The 10,708-nt window shown below is 41.0% G+C and overlaps 2 protein-coding genes across 2 annotated transcripts; both read left to right on the top strand.

The window, feature by feature from the left end:
* Window positions 1-108: 108 nt before the first annotated feature.
* On the top strand, window positions 109-3,786 carry pex11g (peroxisomal biogenesis factor 11 gamma). Its single transcript, XM_088313209.1, has 5 exons — window positions 109-315; window positions 1,680-1,877; window positions 2,750-2,928; window positions 3,095-3,157; window positions 3,254-3,786. The coding sequence occupies exons 1-5, from the start codon at window positions 253-255 to the stop codon at window positions 3,450-3,452; spliced, it is 702 nt and encodes a 233-aa protein (XP_088169335.1). The 5' UTR covers window positions 109-252; the 3' UTR covers window positions 3,453-3,786.
* A 1,446-nt stretch (window positions 3,787-5,232) lies between these two features.
* Window positions 5,233-9,509, top strand: LOC148324166 (uncharacterized). The gene is made up of 3 exons (XM_088313692.1): window positions 5,233-5,381; window positions 8,012-8,221; window positions 8,325-9,509. The coding sequence occupies exons 2-3, from the start codon at window positions 8,170-8,172 to the stop codon at window positions 9,326-9,328; spliced, it is 1,056 nt and encodes a 351-aa protein (XP_088169818.1). The 5' UTR covers window positions 5,233-5,381; window positions 8,012-8,169; the 3' UTR covers window positions 9,329-9,509.
* Window positions 9,510-10,708: the final 1,199 nt, after the last annotated feature.

A 10,708-nucleotide genomic window follows, 5' to 3' on the forward strand; every position in this document is an offset into this window, starting at 1 on the left:
CAAATCATCTTAACCGGGCCGTTAAACAATAAACGATTTGTACGTGAGAGGGCAGTAGTGACTTGCGCGTCTGATTAAACATGAAAGAAGAGCTCGAGAAGCTCGGGGATCGACTAGTTGAGTCTGAAGTGTTTCGCGGTCGAAGTCCAACACAAAACATGCAAAGTTAAGGATGTTTTACACAAAAGCATGACAGTCTCGTGGACTTTGTTTATTTTTTGACAGTATCGTGTATATGTGTCAGTGTCAGTCATGCAGCATTCTGTCGAATTCCTTGTTCGTGTGCTCGAGTCCTACAGGGGAAGAGATAAAGTCGTGAGTATTATCTGCACAGGAAATAACTGCTGTAACCGCTTGACACCTGTGATGAGACCTTTTTAATCCATATAATGTAAAAGCCTCACCTAAGTTGTTCTGTAACTCGAATTTACTATTATGTGAACTGTGTGATGATCAGGTTGATATGGTAAGATTAATAACAATAACAACATCGGTCTGCATTAATTACCTATACATTTTACAAATAAACTTGTATATTTAATAACGATGGATGATAGACTTGTTTATTGTCATTCATTTAATTGATAACATTGCACGATCAAAGAACGACATTTTTCTACATGTCAACTCTTCCCAATCGACTGAAGGAATGAAATGAGCAGCATTAAAATGGAAACAGAGCCAAAAACCGACTGGTCTAAATGTAAACATTAACGTTAAGTGTGTGATGTAATAGATGTTTAGCATTTCTCACAAAGAGATAATAACTGTGTGTGTGTTACAGTTATTACATGTATTACGATGCCATTATTTTATTGTAGAATTATATTATTAGCAGTATCACCTAGAAAATTGATGAATGACAGGGGTCAAAATATATATATATTATGATTTAAAATACCACCGCTACGTCTATCATGCACATTGTTCCAGATGCCATTAAATAAATAAATAAGGAAATTCCAGTGTAATATTTTTCTTCCGGATAGGCTTAAAAAAAGCTGCTTATTTTAAATAAAGCATGGACATGTTGATTAACTGAGCCCCTATTTGAGGTAAGACTGTATACAAACCAATATATTTAGTCTGTGTTATGTTTTATCAAAGTAATATATAACAGCGATGACTGCAACTGATTGGCCACATAGGACGGCACACGTCCTAACCAGATTGCTGTTTGTGTACATTTGACCTCGGTGTTGTAGAGGTGAATTATGTTGAAACCTTAATGGCTGATCGTGTGTCTAAGTAAACTAGGTAGATAGGTTTATGTTTAAATTTGGTGAACATATTACCTCCTTCTTGTTTTATCTGAAAGACACAATTTTCTTGACTTAATTTGGTCCTGGCTTCTTGCCAGACCCACTATCTTCTGCTCTGCTAGATAAATAAGATAAGATAAGATGTCCTTTATTAGTCCCACAATGGGGAAATTTGAGAATAGTCTTGGGGTTGTAGGCGTTCTTAAGTGATGCTAGCCATCTAGTGGTCACCACTGTTATTCCAACTTAAAAGGACTATGCTACTGTAAATGTTTTTATTTTCATCCCTGACCTGTAAATACGTATTCAACAAAATGATGTTTGTTAAAAAAAATCCTGTGAAGAATATAAAAAAATAAAATATAAGCTGTCACTGAATTGTTCTCATTTCTGACATGGCGTTTTCTCTGCTTACAGATCAGGACACTCTGCTATGGCTCCCAGCTGGTCGGAGGCATTCTTTCACGCAAGGCAGTGTCAGAGACTTCGTCCCACAACCTTGGGAAAAGTCTGCTGCTGTTTTCTGCTCAGCTAAGCCACTGCAGGATAGTGCTGAGGCTGTTCGATGATCTGTCAATGCTGGCTTATTCCCGCAGTTACGGATTTGGAGCCAAGGTGTCTTTTTCTTCTTCTAACAGATCTTGCAAATAAAGTGAAGTGGTTAAAAGAAAAGCTGTGCATTAGTTGACACCTGTCTATTACTCATACTACTAACTGCAAAATTCTACTCAATAGCATCTGCAATATTTTTATACATTTTTCACATTAAGATTAGTAACACAAAATAGAAATCGTTTTCCAGTATTAACTATATTCATGCATCTTAATTATACTCATTGTTCAAATTTGACTTTAAAGTGTAACAGCAGAAAGAGGTTTTATTCTCGTCACATGCTGATGACAAAAGAAGTCTCCCCAAAAAGAAAAAGGGAAAGGTGTTCCCCTCTCTCCGGCCTTCCCTTCTTATAGGGTATGGCCACACAGGACATGAATATCTAATTTTATGCATTCTTATTCTTCTAGTCTTCAATTTTGCCCCCGAAGCCCCCGACGGTGAGAGCAGACGTAGTTGCTCTTTAAAGTGGCCTTTTGGTGCCATCCAGACGGCTCTATCACCTCGAGTGCTTCACACCTAAATACACGATGGGCCTTTTGTCCCCCTGGGCAGCATTTCATTTACATTGGAATTTCAACACAAAGACTGGTCACTTCTTTAGTCTCCAATTCCCTCATAGTTATTTAAGAGAATTACTAAAATGTTCATAATAGTGGATATAAAAATACACTGCATGTACGAGTGCATGGACCTTAAAATGGATAATAAATAAACAATACACTGTAAATCAATGCTTACCTGGTTGCCATACCTCTCACCAAAATTTAGCTGTGATATTGACTCCAGCCCTCCCAAAATACTCATGAGAAAAATGGATGGATGCATATTTGCTTGAATGCCACCACCAACACATGCTCCATGTTGTCTGAAGGAGAAAGATGGAATCTTGCGCTGGATATCAGTGCTCACGAATGTGGCCGATCAGCTCTATTACCCGTGTGAACACGTGGCCTGGGCCGCTGATGCACACCTCGTTGGAGTGAAGTCTGACAGATGGTGGCTCGTCAGCACAGTGCTGTGGGGAACCTCGCTGCTGCTGGGGATACTCAGGTGAAGTTGACTCTCTGCTATTCTTCGGTCATACGCCCTTATGACTTACCATGACTTCACACATGCTTCCGACTGGCAAAAGTATTATCGATTAGCGATCTCCACTGCCACTTGTAAATTGCACACATTAAAAGTTCATTTGTGATGCTACTTTTGTGTTCTTCAGGTCACTCAGACTTCTGATGCTGCTCAGGAGGCAGTTAAGGAGACGTGACAAAGATGGGAGCAGGTTCTGTGTCTACATCTTTTTATTATCTCCCCTGATTAGAGTAAAGAAGGACAGGATGTGAGATTATATTTTTTTCTAAACTTATCTTTTCCACAGCCACTGTCAGATCCATAGGCAGATGCAAGCGGAGCTGCTTTCGATCCTTGGATGTATGGCAGACCTCAGTAACGCCATTCATTGGATGCCTGATGGCTTCCTGTGGGCAGGACGATTCCCTGATTGGCTTGTGGGACTGATGGGCGCTATCTCCTCTTTTGTTGGTTTGATCAAGATGAAAGAAGGAGACTGTGATTAAACATACAGTGCTGAGTAATGGACGCTTTGGTCAGCTCTGCAGCAAATAAATTAAAGCATTTATTGCAGATATTAGCAATTAATTTGACATCCCTCCATCCGAGTTTCTTCAGCATATCCTGGGTTGGCCTGGGGGCCGTAACACCTCACCAGGGGAGGAGTCACACATCCTGTTGAGATTTTGTAAGCCTGCTAGAATTTCGTTTGGGGGGGTGGGGGTGATTTTAGAGATTTGCATCTAATGCTATGAAAGAGCTACAGACACTGTGTTTTGGGAAGTCAAATGTATTTAAAAGATCATTAAAATTCAGAGAGAATGTTCTTTACCGGTTCAACATTGTGATGGCTTTTAATTTTATTTGTATGAGCTTGTCACAGTCTCTGCTTATTTTGGTTTTGTAGTTGACGGTCTATCGTCTCCACAAAGTCGTTGTCTTGGTGAGTTCTGGTCGAAAGAATGTCTTGGTCTTGGCGTGTGGTTTTGAGTGCAACAATTATTTAGGCAACTGTAATACATTGAAATGTAATCAGTGACTTAAAGAAAGAAAAACTAAGAAAGTGGATGAATAAAACTCACTCAAAAGTATCCTTCCGTTGGTTACTAATCATTGATTCCATTTTATCCCTACTTCATCAATCCTTTTAGCACAATTTCAACCACTTTTATCACTCTTCCTGACATTTTGACACACAGACAGACGCACAAACGTATACACGGGCCCACAAAACGACACACACAGTTCTCAACACTGAACAGCTACAAACAATAATAACAGCAACGCAATCTATCTTTATATTTGGCCAATAATAAGTCCTTCATTTCAACGGATATCTCTCCTAAATGTATATATGCGCAGTGCAGCCTCTGCCAGAAATGCAACGTAACACACTGATGTGTGCGTTTTTTTTTTGTTTTGTTTTTTTTTGGGGGGGGGGTCTTATCTATGCAGTTCCATCTGGTCTAGTTGTCATTCTATATGGCGTTTCCTGATAATGTGGATGTGGTGGTAACTCAGGATACAGGGGGGCAGTTGCACCCTCCCTTCTTTATCTAATCATCATCCTTTCTACGGAACATTAATTGTACCTTTATCTTTTCTCCACATTCTCTATCTTTCTTTTCACATTCCTTTTCTGATTTTATTTTCATGCTCTTTCCTATGATTGATTCCTGCATTGCGGCTATTTTCTGTGTATTTAACTGACCATTAAAGTCATCTTCAGTTATCCATGTGTCTAAATACTGAGTTTTATCAGGATCCTGTGTTTCGATGAACTTCCAATCTCTACACTGCAGCGTATCCCTGGGTTTTGTTTTACTACCTAATAACCTCATTTTAGAAAATTTGGTCCAGTTTGTCAACACCTAGGGTGTTCTAAAAACTGGTTTCTTATCAGTTACTCTTAATTTATTTGTAATATTATTACAGTTACCAAGTCCAGTAACTCGTTACAATGTCGGTTCTCAAACACACATTTAATCAAGAATTACTGCTAACTGAACTTTGAATTGTTTTCAAATGATTTAAAAAACTTTTAGATGGGTCAGTTCAGACTTCATCAATACTTAAAGAAAGAAAAACTAAGAAAGTGGATGAAGAAAAGGAAGAAACGATCCTCACAAGTCTGAGAATAAATAGGACTTTCTGGTGCAGAAGGAACACTTTTTAATTTGGGAAAACGTGAAATTTTGGAAAATTTAATTCAATGTGACTGTAATTTGCTAAGCGCCGTACTACTATAAAGTGTCTCTCGTTCGCTCGCTCGTGCGCATTGTCAATCTGTCTCTCTCTTTCGCTCTCTCTCTCTCTCTCTCTCTCTTTCTCTTTTTCTCTCTCTCGCTCCCCCTCTCTCATCTGGGCTCCAAGCTCTCGCCACTTCGACCTGGAGGAGAGCAGCAGACGGCAGCGTCGCGTTTGAAGTCCATGCGGTAAGCGAAAACTTTTATTTCCTGTTGAATAACGCTCACTTGGTGTAGTTGTCGGTTGCGACAGTAGATGCTTCTGCGTATGGTGATATTTTTGGCGTGGAGCAGAGGATTCCCTCTACCGCGCGGGAACTACCAAATAATTTAAAAAATCCCCATTTTATTTATCTGGCCTGTGTTTTGCATTCAGTATCGTTTTCAAAACAAAAAAATAAACGATTTAATAATTAAAAAAAGATGAATTTGCTTGTTTCCTATTCAAATAGCTGCGCGGGAAGGAAAGAGCATTTTGGCTGTTTGAGGAAGTTGGAAAACTATTTCCATCAACTCCGCATGTGACTAAACGGCCCAATCACGAGTGCGCTGCATTCGGCACCGTAAGCTTAAAGTTAGAAAACCACGACCAATCTCCACCAACATTCATGTGCAGACCAATCTCCGAAACTATCTAAACAATAGCCTCGATCTTTTGTATTTTATGAACATTGAGCGTTTTCCTCATTCAGCATGAGTGGGCACCTATGGCGCAGAAGACGGTAATGTCCATGCAATCTCAAAAATGGGTGTTGTTGTTTTGATATTTAAAGACCTTAATGGACCTTGAGGTGTGTTAAATTAACAAGTCGCTCGCCATTTCTCTCGACAACCATGTCCGAATAAAGGACTCTGTGATTATCATAGTGTTGTGGCAGTTGAAATGAGCACACACGACTGACTGTGAACACGTCTTTGTTCCAAGACTGCCAATAACAGAATAACGCACAATCACAAATTCGCGCCAACAAACATTCACATGAATACGCCCCCAAACGGGATGCCTGCTGGGTGAGAGGCATGGTCCTAATGCCCGCCAGAGTGTAGTAGAATTCCTCTTCTCAGACTCTTGAGAGCATGTTCCTTGCTAAACCACCTCACATTCGTGTGTAATAGTTGGCCATTGTCACGACAGTGTTGGTTACCGCTACAAATGACGTATTTACTCAAATTCTCACATCACCACACAACAGATACTTCAGTGAGATTTTTGACTGTAGGATCATTTTTATGAAAAAATTCATTTACACTCAGAGGCAATGTTAATTATTCGCAGTTCCCGGGGTTTGGGAACAATTCAAGTAGGTCATAAACCATGTCATTATTTTCATCATTGCCATTACCTTCTTGATCAGGGCCAAGCAAAGGATACATTTGAGCCATCTGGTTCTCCATAGGCGATAATGCTGTGATTATCAATCTGTTAATGAGAGAACACATACATGGAATACAACAGCATCCTCACACGGTCAAGAATGCCGCAAAAACAGCGATTGATACCAAATTGAGGACACGAGGGCTCTGTATTGTGCAAAGGCATTCATCCAGGAACTTCACATGGTGACGTCAAGACCAGTTGTCCTTTCTTTTTACCATTAAGAGTCTTAAGACCTCTATGGCCTCTGCCAGACTACCACCCGCTGCTGTGTTGTTGGGAATAAATGTGCAACATTCTGCACAAACACCACCTCTCTCATCCAACAATACATCAACAGCCATCCTGTTTCGGAATGCCATAAGGGATTATCTGTTCATGCACAGTTTCAAACCCACTTTGCGTCCAATTACCTAATTTTTTGCACGTTGTGAAGATGCAGTTGGCCTGTCTGCGTTCTTTGTTCAAGGACTCAAATCCTCTGTTACATGATCTATTAATTTATACTCACTTACTTACACAAAGGAGAACACTGATGGCTCCCATGAATTTCCTGGTTTCTTTGTCTTATCTATGCAGTTCCATCTGGTCTAGTTGTCATTCTATATGGCGTTTCCTGATAATGTGGATGTGGTGGGAACTCAGGATGCAGGGGGGCAGTTGCACCCTCCCTTCTTTACCTTCTTCAACAACTTTCTCTGTCATTCTCAATACTGGTCCTGTTTCATCATCCTCCTTTCTATAGAACATTAATTGTAGCTTTCTCTTTTCTACACATTCTCTATCTTTCTTTTCACATTCCTTTTCTGATTTTATTCTCATGCTCTTTTTGTTTCTTGTCTCCCTCCTTTCTCTTTGAGGCTACTCTCATCCAATATTCTGTTTCCTCAAAGCCATTTTTCTTCATCTTTTTGGGGTCTTTTTTTGTCTTTCCTATAATTGATTCCTGCAATGCGGCTATTGATGTGCAGATCTGGCCCTGCTTCCCTCCGGACAGGTCGCCAAGCAAGACTGGATTGGTGATGGAAAAAAACTTCTGGGACACACCGGTGGTTGGAAAAAGATTTTATTGGTGTCAAATCAGCTGATGCAAGAAGTTCCCCAAAATAAAAAGTGTGCGTGTATCTGAACCGAGGGGATACATGATATCAAAGTTATGTTTTATTTGAAAGTGCCTCCGCAGGTTGTATTCCTTGGAGGCTGCTCAACTCATTAAAACGCAAACACATGAACTTCTTCTCGGCAGTTCTTGTGAATGCATATTTTGTCAGAAATGCTCAGGTCAGAAGTCCCCATAATAGGATGATCAAATATGGTCATGGGGACTTGTGATCAACCACATAAACATGTACAGTACAGCATATCAGATATGTATTACTTGGTGAATGTAAATAATGTAAATAATCCCAGCTATGATCTCTTTTGTATTCTTTGTGTCCTGCAGATATCCTCTCATTGCCTGCAAATAAAACCGGCATTGACCGCCCCCTTCAAGCACTCAGGCCCAGAGCACATCACCAAACACAGCCACGCACGCACATTGAAGCGGAAGAACCTTGGTGCAATCAGTAGGGCAATCGGTGTAAAAGATCAGAGGACGCAATGGTCGACACAAAGTGTGACACTGAAGCCCAGCACTGTCATCACAAACAAAGTGAGGAAGGACCAAAATACCTTTTTGTTTTGTAACATAGACGTGAACATGACCTATGACATGCTAATTATCTGTTGTATGTTTTTTTCTTTGCATCTTGCAGATGGCCATCAGCTGCTGGCAAGGAGAGAAAAAGCTCCTTTTGATTGGCAGGCGTGGGGCGTCAGTGTAAAGAAGGAGGTGCCGGAGCCCTCACACATTAAAGAAGAGAAAGAGCAGCTTCAAGGAATGGACGAGGCTGATAACACAAAGCGCTCTTTGACTCATGTGAAACGTGAACGTGCGCAGCTTGATCACGATGAAAGAGAAGACAAAAGAAACGTGCCGTTTGTAAGCAGCTGCTCAACAATAAAAGCTGAAGGGAACCAAAGGAGTGCTAATGAAGATGTAGAGTCACACCCTTCTGGGAGTGATGACCGTGATGACGCAAAACATTCTTTAGAGAGCAAAAAAGACATTAAAGGTGAGAGTAATGTTGGCACTTTTGACCGCCAGCCCCCAGTTACCTGTCGCGTTTGCCATCAAACTTTCCAATTTCGGTCACTTTTAAAAGTACACATGCAAACACATGTGACAACACAAATAACACCTACAGGGGAGAAAATGTTTTCCTGCACATCTTGTGGTAAAACATCCTCAAAAAAGGACACAATAAGGAGTCATGTGAGAATACACGCTCCAGAAAAAGAATGTTTGTGTTCACATTGTGGTAAACGTTTCACTCACAAATGGCTACTGACCAAACACAAGAGAGTGCACACTGAAGAACAACGTTTTTCCTGCTCAGTTTGTGGAAAAAGACTTACAACTAAGAACGGCCTCATACAACACATTAGGACACACACCGGAGAAAAGCCATTTTCTTGTTCAGCTTGCGGTAGAACATTTTCTTCCGTGCCTGGTGTGAGTGCACATATGTTAACACACACTGGAGAAAAACCCTTTACTTGCTCAGTTTGTGCGGAAAGTTTCTCGCGAAAGTGTAATTTAGAGAGACACATGAGAACACACACCGGAGAACGACCCTTTTCATGCTCATTTTGCGGTGTCAAAGTTGGTCAAAAGCAACAATTGGTGGCACATGTGAGAAAACACACCAGTGTGTAATCATTGAGCTGTGGTGTGTGTAACCAAAGATTCTCTCATAAGCAATTAGCAGACAAACAAATGGATTAGTGAGAACGACAGCAGTTAATAACGCTTTGAATTCTCCCGCACAATTGAATTTTTGATTACTCTGATTACAAGTCAGAACAACATTGAATGTTTATGCAATGCTTTGGAATGAAATGTAGAATTCTTTGATTGTATCTCTTGGTGTGATGCTGAATAAAATACTTCTGCAAAAAATGGAATCAAGTAGTACTTTACAATTTGGAATGCTGATTAATCTGAGTGAGACAAATGTTTCCCATGTGTTTCTTCTGAAACAAATCAGTGTGAGCTTCAAGATGTTTGTCATTCAAAACAGGCTTATTTTGTAGTTCCTTGGCCACAACTTCTGAACCTGACTTGTCGACCAAGTATCCCCCGAGGGTGGTCCTGTTGTAAAAATAATGTTAGGTTGAATATATAAGTTATCCCATATTTTACTCTATTAGTATTGCAAAAGAATTGTTCCACAATGTGACCTATGTTTGACCATATGGATAAGAAGACTTCAAGAGAAGCGGATGCCTGAAGACTGGATTCAATAGCTGCAACATCAAAGGAGGTGTGCCCGAGACACACCTCTGAAACGAAAGGACCAAGACTTTAGTGCGAGAGCGCTAAAAGGCATATCTGCCGTTGCAATCAGTTAACAACTGCCATTGATGTTTGTTTTTTCCTCTCGTGTCTGAAATGTTTACGTCTTTATCTTTTTATGTTCCTGCTGGTGCTCCCCCCTTCATTATTTGGTGCAAATACATTGCATTGTTAGGGGGGCACGGTGGCCGACTGGTTCGCACGATGGCCTCACAGTGAGAGACAGCATCAGGCGTGGGTTTGATCCGGCCATCCTGTGTGGAGTTTACATGTTCTCCCCGTCTCTGCGTGGGTTTCCTCCGGGTACCCCGGTTTCCTCCCACATTCCAAAAACATGTATGGCAGGCCGATTGAACACTCTAAATTGCTCTTAGGTATGAGTGTGAGCGCGGATGGTTGTTCGTCTCTGTGTGCCCTGCAATTGGCTGGCAACCAGTTCAGGGTGTCCCCCGCCTACTGCCCGAAGATAGCTGGGATAGGCTCCAGCACCCCCCGCGACCCTAGTGAGGAGAAGCGGTACAGAAGATGGATGGATGTTTGGGACTTTCCTAATAAAATAGAGGGCTCGGCGGAGTGCGCTCCAGAACGAAGTTGGAGATGTAACTGAGCACACTTCCGTTCCTTACTCCTCGCGAGTAAAAGATAAACTCTTGACTTCCTTTCATTCATTTTGCCCGTGTTCAGTGAATGCTTAGGTGTTTAAAATTGACCCCCCAGGGACATTGCGCATGCGAAGAGAGG

The sequence above is a fragment of the Idiotropiscis lumnitzeri genome, chromosome 13 (genome assembly GCF_059441095.1).
Source record: "Idiotropiscis lumnitzeri isolate Australia: NSW breed Sydney's pygmy pipehorse chromosome 13, RoL_Ilum_1.0, whole genome shotgun sequence".
Classification (NCBI taxonomy): Eukaryota; Metazoa; Chordata; class Actinopteri; order Syngnathiformes; family Syngnathidae; genus Idiotropiscis; species Idiotropiscis lumnitzeri.